Raw genomic sequence first — 14,562 nt, forward strand, 5'->3', positions numbered from 1 at the left:
AAGAACTCATGTTCCAAAATGCATTTTTTGTTAGGTCTACATTTAAGTTTCTCATTTCATAATGGGTAACATTTATTTACCTTAAGCAATCATTTTTTTAATTTTTAAAACATTTATTTATTCCCTTTTTGTTGCTCTTGTTTTATTGTTGTAGTTATTGTTGTCTGTCTTTGTTACTGGATAGGACAGAGAGAAATGGAGAGAGGAGGGGAAGACAGAGAGGGGGAGAGAGAAAGATAGACACCTGCAGACCTGCTTCACCACTTGTGAAGTGACTCCCTGCATGCAGGTGGGGAGCCGGGGGCTCGAACCCAGATCCTTACATTGTCCTTGCACTTTGCGCCACGTGTGCTTAACCCTCAGTACTACCGCCCGACTCCCATGCCTAAAGCAATCTTTTTAAAACTAGAAAGTTATTCATTTTATAAAACAAAACACAAATTTAATTGTGTTCAAGTCTTTAGCGATATCACCAATATTGCAGTTGTTCACAAATTTATCAAGAATTACACCACACTTTATAAAATAAATTCAATACAAAAATAATTTGCATATCACAATTATAATTTATCATCAAAGAAGAATTGTAAATACTTCTCAAAAACAAAAGAGTGAAGAGAAAAAAGAAGTATTTCTCAGTTTGGGTTGTTTCTTTTTATAAACTCTTTGGCATATGTAGTCATTACATTTTAAGTGAAAAGAAAATTTATCATACTAAAAAGTTAAAAAGTCAAAATATTGTTCTCAAGATTATTTTTTTAAAGATCTAGTCAAGGTATATTAGCTACTTAACTTTAGAAGGGACTGAGCAACTTGCTGGTTCTTACCTCATCCTGCAAAGTAGCAAATTCCTCAAGGATATGACCAAGCTTGTCTCTCTGCCGAGCCCTGTTATGTCCATGGATCTGAATAAGACTACAGAATGGCTGCAATAAACATACAATTTAACTGTCAATGTGAAACTTCCTGTTGCTAAAGAAAATTAACATCCCAAGTTTTCAAAATCTGGCTTGAGGGTGAAAAATGCTATGTCTGCTAGAACCATCCCTATGTATGTTTGATATACAGGGGCATTCTTTTAAGAATTCAAAACTAAAATCTAACAACGAGAAGTGGCTGCTTATATTACTTGCTTTTTTTTTCTTTCTTTTATTTATTTCCTTTTGTTGCCCTTGTTGTTTTATTGTTGTAGTTATTGAAGTGGTCGTTGTTGGATAGGACAGAGAGAAATGGAGAGAGGAGGGGAAGACAGAGAGGGAGAGAGAAAGACAGACATTTGCAGACCTGCTTCACCGCCTGTGAAGCGACTCCCCTGCAGGTGGGGAGCCGGGGCTCAAACCAGGATCTTCTCACCGGTTCTTGTGCTTTGTGCCATGTGCGCTTAATCCAATGCATTACCGCCCTACTCCCATATTACTTGCTTTTACCTGGCAATGTATCCTCCTTCAACTTGTAGAAATCTTTTCACAATTTAAAAGGGTAGTTTCTGGGAGCTGGGCGGTGGTGCAGTGGATTAAACATAAGGACCAGCCTAAGAATCCTGGTTCGAGCCCCTGGCTCCCCACCTACAGGGGAGTCACTTCACAGGCAGTGAAGCAGGCCTGCAGATGTCTTTTTCTTCCCCTCTCTGTCTTCCCCTCCTCTCTCTATTTCTCTCTGTCCTATCCAACAACAACATCAATAACAACAATAAACAAGGACAACAAAAGGGGGAAAATAAATAAAAAGGACAGTTTCTTCACTGTTTTTTTTTAAACTTTATATTCATTTTTTTCCTTTTGTTGCCCTTGTTTATCGTCATTGTTATTATTGTTATTGCTGTCGTTGTTGTTGGATAGGACAGAGAAATGGAGAAAGGAGGGGATGACAGAGAGGCTGAGTGAAAGATAGACACCTGCAGACCTGCTTCACCACCTGTGAAGCGACCCCCACCCCCTGCAGGTGGAGAGTCGGGGCTAGAACCGGGATCCTGATGCCGGTCCTTGCGCTTTGCGCCATGTGCATTTAACCTGCTGCGACACTGCCTGGCTCCCTCTTTCTTCACTGTTTTGTCACATCAAATGTTAAAATTCCAAGTTGATACTTCTGTGCTACTTTAAATATACCCAAATACCTAATAATTATAACACCTGAGTAGGGACAAATGTAACTCCCAAGGTACTTCTATTTCTACTCTATCTATACGGTTCTCTAACATAAATTGTTAAAACATTCATTAGTCTCACAATATAGATAAGTGGTTGGGTGCTCTGATTTAAGAAGTCTGACTTACAAATTTACTTAAAAGCATGATCTTACTTTATATTTGTATACATATGTAGCCACTATGTCATCTGTTCTAATAGCTAGTCAATTAGTAGGTCATGAGAGTGTTAACATTAGTTTTTTAAAGATTGTGGAAAAGGAAATGGATCTATTTTATAATAAATCAAAATTAAATCTGTCTTTTATTCTTACATTATACCATATCTCTTTCCTGCAACTTGATAACTGGAATTAAACCCCAGAGAGCTGTCTGAATGAGCTCTTCAACAGAAATGCTTATAAAATTAAGTAATGGTTTATAATTAACTGAAGTCATTTCAAGTTTGTATATTTACCTAAGACTTGAAAAAAGTTTATTAAATTAATAATTTCAATTGAATTATAAGCTGCTCATTAAGGTAGTACAAAGACAAGTGTCTGGGAGATGTTATAATCCTTTCTCAGAAAGTTGAAAAGTAAAGCTTATTTGTCCATTGAAATAAACATAAATAACTGCTATTTTCACAGATGCCTATCTACAATTTACTTAGTGAAAATATACAAAAATGGAAAAAAAAAGCACAAATTGGTACTGAAGGAATTTATGCCCCACTATTTTTAAAGCATCCAAAGGTTCAAATTGCAGTTCTTACCCGAACACAGTGAGTAACAAAAGAGTCAATACAGTCCTTAGCCTGGTGATTATTATATAGGCAGCACCTGCAAGTTAATACACATGCCATAAAAATCAAACTATCTGCTTAAAAAAAAAAAGTTATTATTAAAGAGGCTATCCAAATACAGGGAAGATGGAAAAAAGAAAAAAAGTACCCAAATATATAATTATGTTGACATGTAGAAACTGAATCTAAAATTTATGTTTTCACATTATAAATTTAGGTGGAAGATGTTAGCTAGTTACCTTAAAGGGGAAGAAATTTCTTGCAACACAGAACAAATAGTAAGAAAAATGTCATGAAAAACATGGGTAAGTCTAAAAGACAGTATGTTCTAAAGATGGATAGAGATTAGGTAAAATGAACTGATTAGAAGCCTGACACTTCTTATGACTTTCAGACAGGAATTGTCACACAATTTTGTTATATATACACAGTTGATTCTTGGCATTCACAACAGTTACGTTCTATAAATTTGTCATGGATACCGAGTTAGAGAATACCGATTCAATGGTGCGGGAGGTGGCACAGTAGATAAAGTGTTGGATTCTCAAGCATGAGGTCCGGCATTAGATCCCTGGCAGCACATGTGCCAGAGTGCTATCTGGTTCTTTCTCTCTCTCTTCCTATCCCTCTCATTAATAAATAAATAAAAATTTTTTTGTGAAGAGAAAGAATACTGATTCAGTACTTCCCTACTGCTGAGATAAGTACAGGGTTGAGCTTCTACAAGACTTTTCTTCTTGTGCAAAAGCATATTATAGCCTTCTTATGCAAAAGAATACTGAATGGTATATCATTACACATGGAAACCAAAATAATCTGTGAAATCACCAACAGAAACACAAAATGTACAGCAACTAATAAAATAGTCTCTAGTGTAAGGGTTAAAACAAGAAGGTAGATTTTACCCTATCTGATTGCAGAGCTGGGCAACTTATTTATTTATTTTGGCTGCACAGCCTATGTCCACAAAGAGCAGAATACTGATTTGAGGGATACAAATACATCTCAGTGAGCAGGCCAATTTGCATATACAGTATCTGAGAATGAGGGTAGTGCGTGTTATTATTTAAATGGGTAGTAAGGTCTAAGTGCTAAGTGAGGATTATTAAACAGAAAAGCAAAATGCAAATATGACTGATTTTTTAAAAAATTTATATAAACTGTTAACTGAAATATAAACTGGTTAAATTATTTAGGAAAACAATTTTGGGGGCTGGGTAGAGGCTCACCCAGTAGAGTTCACAGGTTACCATGAGTGAGGATGAGGTTCAAGCTCCCAGTCAGTCCCCTCTTGCAGGGAAGTTTCACAAGCAGCAGAGCAGAGTTGTCTTTCCTCTGTCCTTTACTCCCTCTCCCTAAAATCAAATCTTTGTATCTGAGATAAGATTCCCAACCATGTTTGCCTGGGAATCCTCCCTAGTGTAGCCATCCACTGACAGTTTTGTGCAAATTCCCAAGTTCTTCTTTTTAACTAGGATAACTCTGAGGTATAACTCATAGTTCCCAGGTTTTCCTGATAGTAACAAACTAGAATAACTTGCCAGGGAATGCATCTTTCCTTGGCTTTCTTCCTTTTATGTCCTTCTTACCCACAGTGATTTTTTTTTTCTTTTTCCCCTTGGGAACATTTCCTAAATTATATTTATAGAAGTCTTTGCCTCAGCGTTTGCTTCTGGGAAATTCAACCTAAGATAGTAAGTAATCAGAGTTTCATGTGAAATGTATACATTATTCAACAAATTGCTAATTAGAACAACAGACCATCAACTGTTCTTAAAATATATCATTTCATATGCCCATGTCTTCACACATGCAGTTTTATTTTGTTTTATTTATTTATTTTTTAAGAAAAAGTAAACAGGATGTGGGTAGACAGAATAATGGGTTATAAAAAAATTTAACATAGGTCACTAAATTTCTGATGGCTCATCTAGAAAATGTTTTTCTTATACTAGATCTAACATCAAGTTCATACAATCCTCAATTTTTGTGGCAGGTTATCAATTACTGACGTGATTGAAGGTACTTGTTTTTAACATGTAACATGAATTACAACAACAGCTTTGACTTTGTAATAAAGAAAAAGCAGAGAATCTGGGTCTTTGGAAAACATATATGGTATAAAATGCCTTAGGATACTTACTTCGGGGAGAGCACCGGAGGACTGACAAACGACCTCAGAGCATCTTTTACCATGTCTTGCATAAGGTGAGTTCCAAAGACTTTTTTGTTATCCACCAAGAAAGTGGTCTGCAAACAAGTATTATGTATCAGCAAAGTTCTCACAATCTTCATACACAGTTCTGTATTTGTCATTACTATGACATAAGGTTAAATAAATTTAAATACAAAAAACTCCTGAAATTTTTAATTATGTCACTAATTCCACAATGGGCTCTATTTGCTAAGTCCTACTCCAGGCGTTATTTCTCAGGTAAGGGAATAAAACTTAGGTAAGAAAAAAACATTCCCAAATTAAAAGTAGTCATTTTCACATAGTCAAATTCAGCAGTATAGTCTGAATATCAAATGAGCTAATTAATATGTAAGGTTTCACAAATTATCAAGCATATTCGATGATTATAAGTAACAAACTGGCTGAAAATCTTTCTCATGAATACTTTGGAATTTATTACAATGAAAACAAAACTAAAAAATGTATTTTCTCTCCTGAACAAACTCAGTGTATCTACTAAAACTTGATTTCCTAATATATGTAGGTTATTCTCAGTTTTTGGCAATCTTGAACCAAACAGCTATAGACATTTACATACAAGTTTTTACAAAATGTCAAAATTTACCTCAAGGAGGAGTGGTGTTTATATACTTAACTACAAAAGGAGATTTATTTATTTTATGAGAGACTGAGACCAGAGCACTGCTTTTGTGATGCTAGGGATTAGACCTGGGGTCCTAATCATGTAACTTCTGTCTTCTTTGTTCCCCGGCTGAATTTATCTAATTTTTAAGAAGTAAGTTTTTTTATCAGAAAATAGTTTCTCCTATTTTAAGTAAGAGTATCTTTTCCTTTCCTATCAATTTATCATTTTTAAATATAGTTTCTCTATTTTTTAAATTATTTATTATTGCAGAGACAGAAATTGAGAGGGAAAGAGATACTAAGGGAGATAAGAGAAACCAGCAGCTCTACTTCACCACACATGAAGATTTTCCCTTGTAGGTGGGACCAGGGACTTGAATCAGGGTCCTTGGGCACTTTAGTGTGTGCACTTAACCAGGTGCATCACCAAAAGGAAACCTTAATTTATCAATTTTTTAATGAACGTCACATCTGATACTGCACCTAAGAACTCTCTGCTTTCCCTCAAAGTCAGATTGTTTTCCTATTTTTGTTCCCAAAGTTTTATACATTCATGTTTTTATTTTCAAATATATTTATTTATTATTGGATAGACAGCCAGAAATTGAGAGGAGTGGGAGATAGGGAGAGAGACAGAGACAGACATCTGCACCCCTGCTTCACCACTCGTGAAGCCTTCCCCCTGCAGGTAGGGACGCTTGCACTACGTATCCACTGCTCCTGGCAACCATCTTTTTCCCCATTGTTGTTGTTGGATAGGACAGAGAGAAATTGAGAGAGGAGAGGAAGACAGAGAGGGAGAAAGATAAGACACCTGCAGTCCTGCTCCACTGCTTGTGAAGCGACCCCCTTGCAGGTGGGGAGCCAGGGCTCGAACCAGTATCCTTTTGCCAGTCCTTGTGCTCCACACTGTGTGTTAATACCGGGTTCCCTCTCCAATCATTCTTCTTCTTCTTTTTTTTTTTAATATTTATTTATTTCCTTTTTGTTGCCCTTGTTGTTTTTATTGTTGTTGTAGTTGTTGTTATTGATGTCATTGTTGTTGTATAGAGAGAGAAATGGAGATGGAGGAAGACACAGGGGGAGAGAAAGAGAGACACCTGCAGACCTGTTTCATCGCCTGTGAAGCGACTCCCCTATAGGTGGGGACCCGGGAGCTCGAAACGGGATCCTTACGCTGGTCCTTGTGCTTTGCGCCACCTGCGCTTAACCCACTGCGCTACTGTCCGACCCCCTCTCCAATCATTCTTACCCACTTGTTGAAAAGACCATGTTTCCACTGACTAGTCTTTTTGTACTTCATTAAAAATTGACTATAAACAGGGATCCTGTTGGTGGGTGTTATAAGAAGCATGTGTGTGTGTGTGTGTACACATAAAAATATACTTGTGCAATCAAGTAGTGTAAGTTTCTCAATGGTTTCCCCCACCCCCAAAACTGTTTTATTTTTATTTCTTTGCCTTTCCATATATACATTTTAGACTCAGCTGTTAACTTCTACAAAAACTCCCATTCTAATTTTGACTGAGATTGCTCTGAATCTGTAGATCAACTCTGGGGAGGCCCAACATCTTAAAGACATCAATTCTGGCATCATTTAGTTTTGCGTTGATTTCTTTTATTAGTACTTTGGAATCATCCCCCTTTATGTACAGGCATTATAAACATGCATTTAATTTATATCTTACTATTGCCTTTTATGTTATTCTGTTGTATTATACTGTTTTTACTAAAAAAAATTTAAGGGACACTGGATTATAACACTACCTAAGTTTCAAGTATACATCATAATTGAACAATCATTAGAAATTTGCACATCATGATACTGTTTTCAAAATTTTAATTTATCACTGTTTATTGAAAATATATAAATACAACTACTTTTTGTTTTTCACCCTTTGATACTAGATTCATCAAATCTAAAAATTTATAAGACAGGGGCTGGGCAGTTAAATGCACACAGTACAAAGTGCAAAGATCCCAGTTCAAGCTCCCAGCTCCCCACCTGCAGGGATTAAACAGGTATGCAGGTGTTTTCCTTTCTCCTTCCCCTCTCAATTTCTCTCTGTCCTATCCACAAGAAAAAATCAAAATATGGCTGCAGGAGCAGTGCATTCATAGTACAGGAACTGAGCCCCAGCAATAACCCTGGAGGAAAAAAAAATTACAAGACCATCGGCACTCTCTATACAGAAAGTTGTGTCATACATAAAATGTATGTCTTCCTTTCTCATTTTTTCCCTACCTTTTTTCCACTAAGTAAGATTTCTTCTTCTTTCTTTTTTCCCCAAAGTTTGTCTGTTTTGTTATCTATCCACATATGGTACCAATATCTGCTTTTCACTTATTTCACTAGTATAAATCACCTCTGGTTTCACTTACTTAGTCTTCATCCATATAATCTCATCATTTTTAAAAAATAGTTTTTTTTTTTAAATTGTTGTTGATGTCATTGTTAGATAGGACAGAGAGAAATGGAGAGAGGCGGGAAAGACAGAGAGGGAAAGAAAGATAGACACCTGCAGACCTGCCTCACCACCTGTGAAGTGACTTCCCTGTGGGTACAGAGCTGGGGACTCGAACTGGGATCCTTCTATTGGTCCTTGTGCTTTATGCCATGTGCACTTAACCCACTGTGCTACTCCCAATCTCATCATTTTTAATAGCAGAGCAATATTCATTGAATATATTGTCCTATACTTTATTTATTCAGTTATATGTTGATGGGCATATAGGTTAACTACCTATTTTGGCTACCGAATAGTGTAGCTATGAACACACGGATGTACCTATTCTGAATTAGTGTTCTCATATACTTCAGGATCCATAAACTATTCAATTTTTTAAAATTTATTAAATACAGACAGCCAGAAATCAAGAGGGAGGGGAGTGATAGAGAGGGAGAGAGACAGAGAGACACCTACAGCCCTGCTTTCACCACTTGTAAAGCTTTCCCCCTTCGGGTGGGAACTGGGGGCTCAAACCTGGGTCCTTGGGCATGCACTTAACCAGGTGCACCACCACCCAGCCCCTATTTTAATTTTTTTAAAGGCTGTTTGCACTTGTTTTAGAAATAAAAATTATTTGACAGGACAGAAAGAAATTGAGCATGCAAGGGGAGATGGGGGGGAGAGGAAAACAGACATCGATAGCACTGCTTTACCGCTTGTTAGACTTCGCAACCATCTGGCCCCTCTTCATAGCTAACTACTGATTTATTTATTTTTTTTGTATTTCCTTCAGTCTTAGAGTTTAGTTTTCTTGTTTTGTTTAAAGTATATTTAAATTAATGATTTCAGACCTTTTTCTTTCATCAACACTTAATGTTATAAAATCCCCTAACTCCTGCTTAATTTAATCGTAGCCCAAATTCTGATGTTTTGTTTTTATCCGAATCTAAGATTTCATTGATCCAGAAGTTTTTATTTATTTATTTGATAAAGACAGCCAGAAATTGAGAGGAAGAGGGAGATATATATAGACACCTGTAGCACTGCTTTAATATTTCCGGAGCTTTCCCCCTGGAGGTATGGACCAGGGGCTTGAACTAGGTTCCTTGAGCATTGTAACATGTGCGCTCAACCAGGTGTGCCATCAACTGGCTCCACATGAATTCTTTAGACATGCATTAACTTCCAAATATTTGAAGAATTTTCCAGGTATGTTTGTTATTGATTTTTTTTTTTTTAACCTCAGAATAGTAAAAAATAATATTAGGGACCAAGAGGTGGCAATGCATAGGAGAGCAGTGCTTTGGTGTCTTCAATTAAAAATATTTTTAATTAAAACACACACATATATGTGCGTGTATATATATATATATGTATGCATACATATATATCACTAGCTTGAATATCCTGTAAAAGCATGCTTTTGTTTAGTCAATCAGTAAAACAATGTGAAAACATTTATTTGATTTTTTAAAAAAGTATTTCATTACTAAGTAGAACTTACTTGTAACAGAGATCTTGAAAGAACACAAGGTGACTGCTCACTAAACTCACAGAAAAAATCCTAAATACACAGAGGAAAAGTTATGTCATTAATGGATAAAATGAAACAGCAAATGGAGTCTAATGTGTGCTAGATCCTTTGGAAATGATAAACCACCTGAGTTAAAATATTACAACTAAAGGTCATTCCTATAGGAATTGTCTAATTCTACCAATGAGACAAGACATGGATAATCTTGGGATCTTCTTCTGTCTACTGACAGTAATGTGGGGATATCAATATTAAATTTATATTAATCCTCTCAGGGAGAAGTTGAAAAACAAGACCAGAAAAGAAAACATAAGTAGAACCTGAAATGGATTTGACATATTACACCAAAGTAAAAGACTCTGGGGTGGGTGGGGAGAATACAGGTCCATGAAGGATGATAGAGGACCTAGTGGGGGTTGTATTGTTATACGGGAAACTGGGGAATGTTATGCATGTACAAACTATTGTATTTACTGTTGAATGTAAAACATTAATTCCCCAATAAAGAAATAATAATAATAATAAAAACAGTAGAGAATGTTCCATCCTTCAAAGGGAAGCTGGACAACATACTCTATGCTACACCTGAGGAAGATGGGTTCTGAAATTGGGGCAGCTTGGAATGTTCCTACTCATGACCACAGAATGTAAGCTCAGATCTACAGGGATGCAGAGGTCATATAGGCTCCTAAGCTGAATATGGGCCCCAGATCACATCAAATCAATGGGGTTTACAGTCAACAATATTTATAAATCTTTTCCATGTTTGAGAGCTACTCTCTTCCCTGACCCAGCTTTCTGGTCCTTTCTCTAGCATGCCAGCATCTCCCCAGACAATAACTTGGATCCATCTGCATATCAGATGTCAAGCTCAGGGAAAAAAAAAGAAAAAAAAACTAGTATAGCCACAGGCCCTTTGGAATATAACTAAAATATGCCTACTAGCTATCTACAGAATGGATGACCCCCCAACTCTTCATCTGCACTATGTCAGCCTTTAGGTCCATGATTGCTCAACAGTTTGGCTCTGTATGTTAACTCTCTTTTCAACCACTAGGTTCCAGATGCCAGCATGATGCTGACCAGACTTCCCTGGACAGACAACCCCACCAATTTGTCCTGGAACTCCCGATTCCCCAGAGCCCTTCCCCACTAGAGAAAGAGAGAGACAGGCTGGGAATATGGATTGACCTGTCAATGCCCATGTTCATCAGGGAAGCAATTACAGAAGCCAGACCTTCAACCTTCTGCACCCCACAATGACCTTGGGTCCATACTCCCAGAGGGTTAAAGAATAGGAAAGCTATCAAGGGAGGGGATGGGATACAGAGTTCTGGTGGTGGGAATTGTGTGGAGTTGTACCCCTCTTATCCTATGGTTTTCTCAATGTTTCCTTTTTATAAAAAAAAAAAAATTTAAAAAAGGGAAAGCTATGGGGAGGGGAATGGGATACAAAGTTCTGGTGGTGGGAACTGTTTGGAGTTGTACCCTTCTTAATCTATGGTTTTTGTCAGTGTTCTCTTTTTATAAATACAAATTTTTAAAAAATGGAAAAAAATTTATATTAATCAATAATAATTTACAAATAATGGCCAAGTTTTACTTTCAGCTTCATATATATAGAAACCAAGGTCAACTGAATTCATATTACTAACAAACTGTTTCTGACTCTAGAGACCAAAAAAATGTTAAGTTTCTGTTGTCTAGGAGGTGGCACAGCAGATAAACTGCTGGGCTCTCAAGCATGAGTTTCATCCCCAGCAGCACATATACCATAGTAGTACTCTTGTTTTTCTTTTTTTTTTAATTAATTATTATTGGATAGAAACAGAGAGAAATTAAGATGAGAGGGAAAGATTGAGAGGAAAAGAGACATAGACACTTGCAGCCCTTTACCACTTGTGAAGCTTTCTCCCTGCAGGTGGGGATTGGGTCCTTGCATACTGTGCTGTGTGCACTCAACCAGGTGCACCACCACCTGGCCCCATACTCTGGTTCTCTAGCTCTCTCTCCTCCTAGCCCTTTCACTAATACATAAATAAAATTTTTTTAAAAATCTTAAGTTTCTATACAGAAATAAAGGAAGGAAGGAAGGAAGGAAGAAGAAAGAAAGAAAGGAGGGAGGAAGGAAGGAAGGAAAAAAAAATACTGTTGGCAGGACATAACTTAATGGATATGCAAAAAGACTTTCATGCCTGAGGCTCCAAAGTCCCCGACTCAATATCCCATAAACCAGAGTTGAGCAGTGTTCTGACTTAAAAAATGAAGAAGCAAAACAAACCACAACAATATCTATAAATACTAAGAAAGTAATTACTTTTTTCCCTCCCTTTTTTTTCCCCTTTTCCTTTTTACATACAGAGAAACAGACAGGGAGGTAGAGGGAGAAAGTGAAAGAGACCACAGAACCACGGCTTCCTTCCATGCATTGGGGACTGGACTTGAACAGTAAAACACTGGAAACTGGTGGTCCAGGAGGTGACGACGCAGTGACAAAGCTTTGGACTCTCAAGCATGAGGTCCTGAGTTTAATCCCTGGCAGCACAGGCGCCGGAGTGATGTCTGGTTCTTTCTCTCTCCTACTATCTTTCTCATTAGTAAATAAATAAAATCTTAAAAAAAAAAACAAAAAACACTAGAAACTAGTTCATATTAAGACTGGAAAAACAAAACAAAACAAAAACAAAAATCCTGGGGTAAAGACTTACAACGGGATAACACATAGCCATTAAAATATTGCAGAAATGTATGTATTTGTTGACATGAAAGATGTTTATATCATAAAAAACAGTAATTTAAAAAAATCAGGTAATCAGGGAGTCGGGTGGTAGCGCAGCGAGTTAAGCGCAAGTGGCGCAAAGCACAAGGACCGGCTAAAGAATCCCGGTTTGAGCTCCCGGCTCCCCACCTGCAGGGGAGTCGCTTCACAGGTAGTGAAGCAAATCTGCAGGTGTCTGTCTTTCTCTCCCACTCTGTCTCCCCCTCCTCTCTCCATTTCTCTCTGTCCTATCCAACAACAACGACATCAATAATAACTACAATAATAAAACAAGGACAACAAAAGGGAATAAATATTAAAAAAAAGAAATAGCCATAAAAAAGTTTTAAAAAAATCAGGCAATCATACAAAATTTTTACACTCATGTACGTACATTTATTTTATTGTATTTTTAAAACTGCATTCACTTATTTTGATAGAACACAAAGAAATTGAGAGAGAGAGAGAGAGACACCTGCAATACTGCTTCACCACTCTTGAAGATTTCCCCCTGCAGGTGAGGATCAGGAGTTTGAAGCTGGTTCCTAGTATATGATAATACATGCATTTAATCAGGTGTGCCACCACCCAGCCCCTTATGTATGTGCATTTATAATTATTTTATTTTGTTTTATTATTGGAAACAAGAGAGGAACTGAGAGGGGAGGGGAAGACAGAGAGACAGAAAGACACCTGCGGGGGGTCGGGCGGTGGCGCAGTGGGTTAAGCGCAGGGACCAGCATAAGGATCCCGGTTCGAGCCCCCGGCTCCCCACCTGCAGGGGAGTCACTTCACAGGCGGTGAAGCAGGTCTGCAGGTATCTATCTTTCTCTCCCCCTCTCTCTCTGTCTTCACCTCCTCTCTCCATTTCTCTCTGTCCTATCCAACAACAAAGCAACGTCAACAATGGCAATAATAACCGCAATGAGGCTGCAACAACTAGGGCAACAAAAAGGGGGAAAATGGCCTCTAGGAGCGGTGGATTCATGGTGCAGGCACGGAGTCCAGCAATAACCCTGGAGGAAAAAAAAAAAAAAAAAGAAAGACACCTGCAGCCCTGCTTCACCACTTGTGAAGCTTGCCCCCGTAGGTGGGGACTAGGGGCTTGAACCTGGGTATTTGTGCACTGTAATGTGTGTGCTTAACCAGGTGTGCCACTATCTGGCCTGTATATATTTATAATTATTTGAAAGATTCTGAACACAGAATCCAGAATTCAACCTCCCCCCCATAAAACCTGTATCTGCCTCTTTCAACTTAAACTCCATGACCTCTAAAATGGATAATATAAGGATTATATAGAAAAATTAAATATATTCAAACCTCTACTTATCACAGTAGCATATAACGTACTCTTCAGAGTTTCTACAAACTGATAGACTAATCTGTTGTTAGTGATATTTCAGAAGAGATTTGTACTTACCAGGATACAATGTAAATTTGTTAAATTGACCACTTCACAAACAGTTTTTATTCTATCTATTAATCTTGTAAAATAGTTGACCATTTCTTCCCTTTTGATTATTTTTGCATATCGAGGGAAGGTGGGTGGAAGTAGCCTCTGGTTAACAAGGGGCTCAAAGCCCATCATAATTGGATGATCTAAAAAGAAAAAAAGAAAATTTTACAATATTTCTCTAGATTATAGATATATATATCAATTATTCTGTTGTTGTTACCAGGGGTTCACAATTCCAGGCTGATTTTTTCAGAAAGGAAAGAGACATTCAATCCCCAGCACCACCGTAAGCCTCAGTTGAGTAGTGATCTTGTAATAATAAGAATGATGATGATGATGATGAAAAGGAGACAGAGTAAAACGATCTGTTATCCTCACAGTTATTTAAAATAAGAAATCTTTCTCATCTCACTTGCACCATGCAGCAATGGGACTGGAAGACTGCTCCAGTGGTAGAGAACAGGCCTTACATTTGGAAGCACGATAGGAAACAAAGGGGGGAGCCACATGGGAGGTGGAGGAGGAACGCTGTGGTATCTGTTATCTCTCACAACAGCAGCAGCAGCAGCAAAAAACATAAGCGGGCAAGTTGGAAGCCACCCAGGATCAGTAC

The 14,562-nt window shown here is 37.5% G+C and overlaps 1 protein-coding gene across 2 annotated transcripts in view; it reads right to left on the reverse strand.

Moving 5' to 3' along the window:
• The window catches only part of NAA35 (N-alpha-acetyltransferase 35, NatC auxiliary subunit), a 58,521-nt gene that overhangs the window by 12,249 nt on the left and 31,710 nt on the right, over positions 1 to 14,562 (reverse strand). For both annotated transcript variants that reach the window (XM_060199484.1, XM_060199485.1), the window contains 5 exons: positions 13,914 to 14,092; positions 9,703 to 9,762; positions 5,071 to 5,177; positions 2,898 to 2,964; positions 828 to 926 (listed from right to left, as the gene is read on the reverse strand). In XM_060199484.1, coding sequence (XP_060055467.1) covers positions 828 to 926; positions 2,898 to 2,964; positions 5,071 to 5,177; positions 9,703 to 9,762; positions 13,914 to 14,092 — 512 coding nt within the window. The remainder of the gene's footprint in view (positions 1 to 827; positions 927 to 2,897; positions 2,965 to 5,070; positions 5,178 to 9,702; positions 9,763 to 13,913; positions 14,093 to 14,562) is intronic.

Source organism: Erinaceus europaeus, chromosome 10, assembly GCF_950295315.1.
Source record: "Erinaceus europaeus chromosome 10, mEriEur2.1, whole genome shotgun sequence".
Lineage (NCBI taxonomy): Eukaryota > Metazoa > Chordata > Mammalia > Eulipotyphla > Erinaceidae > Erinaceus > Erinaceus europaeus.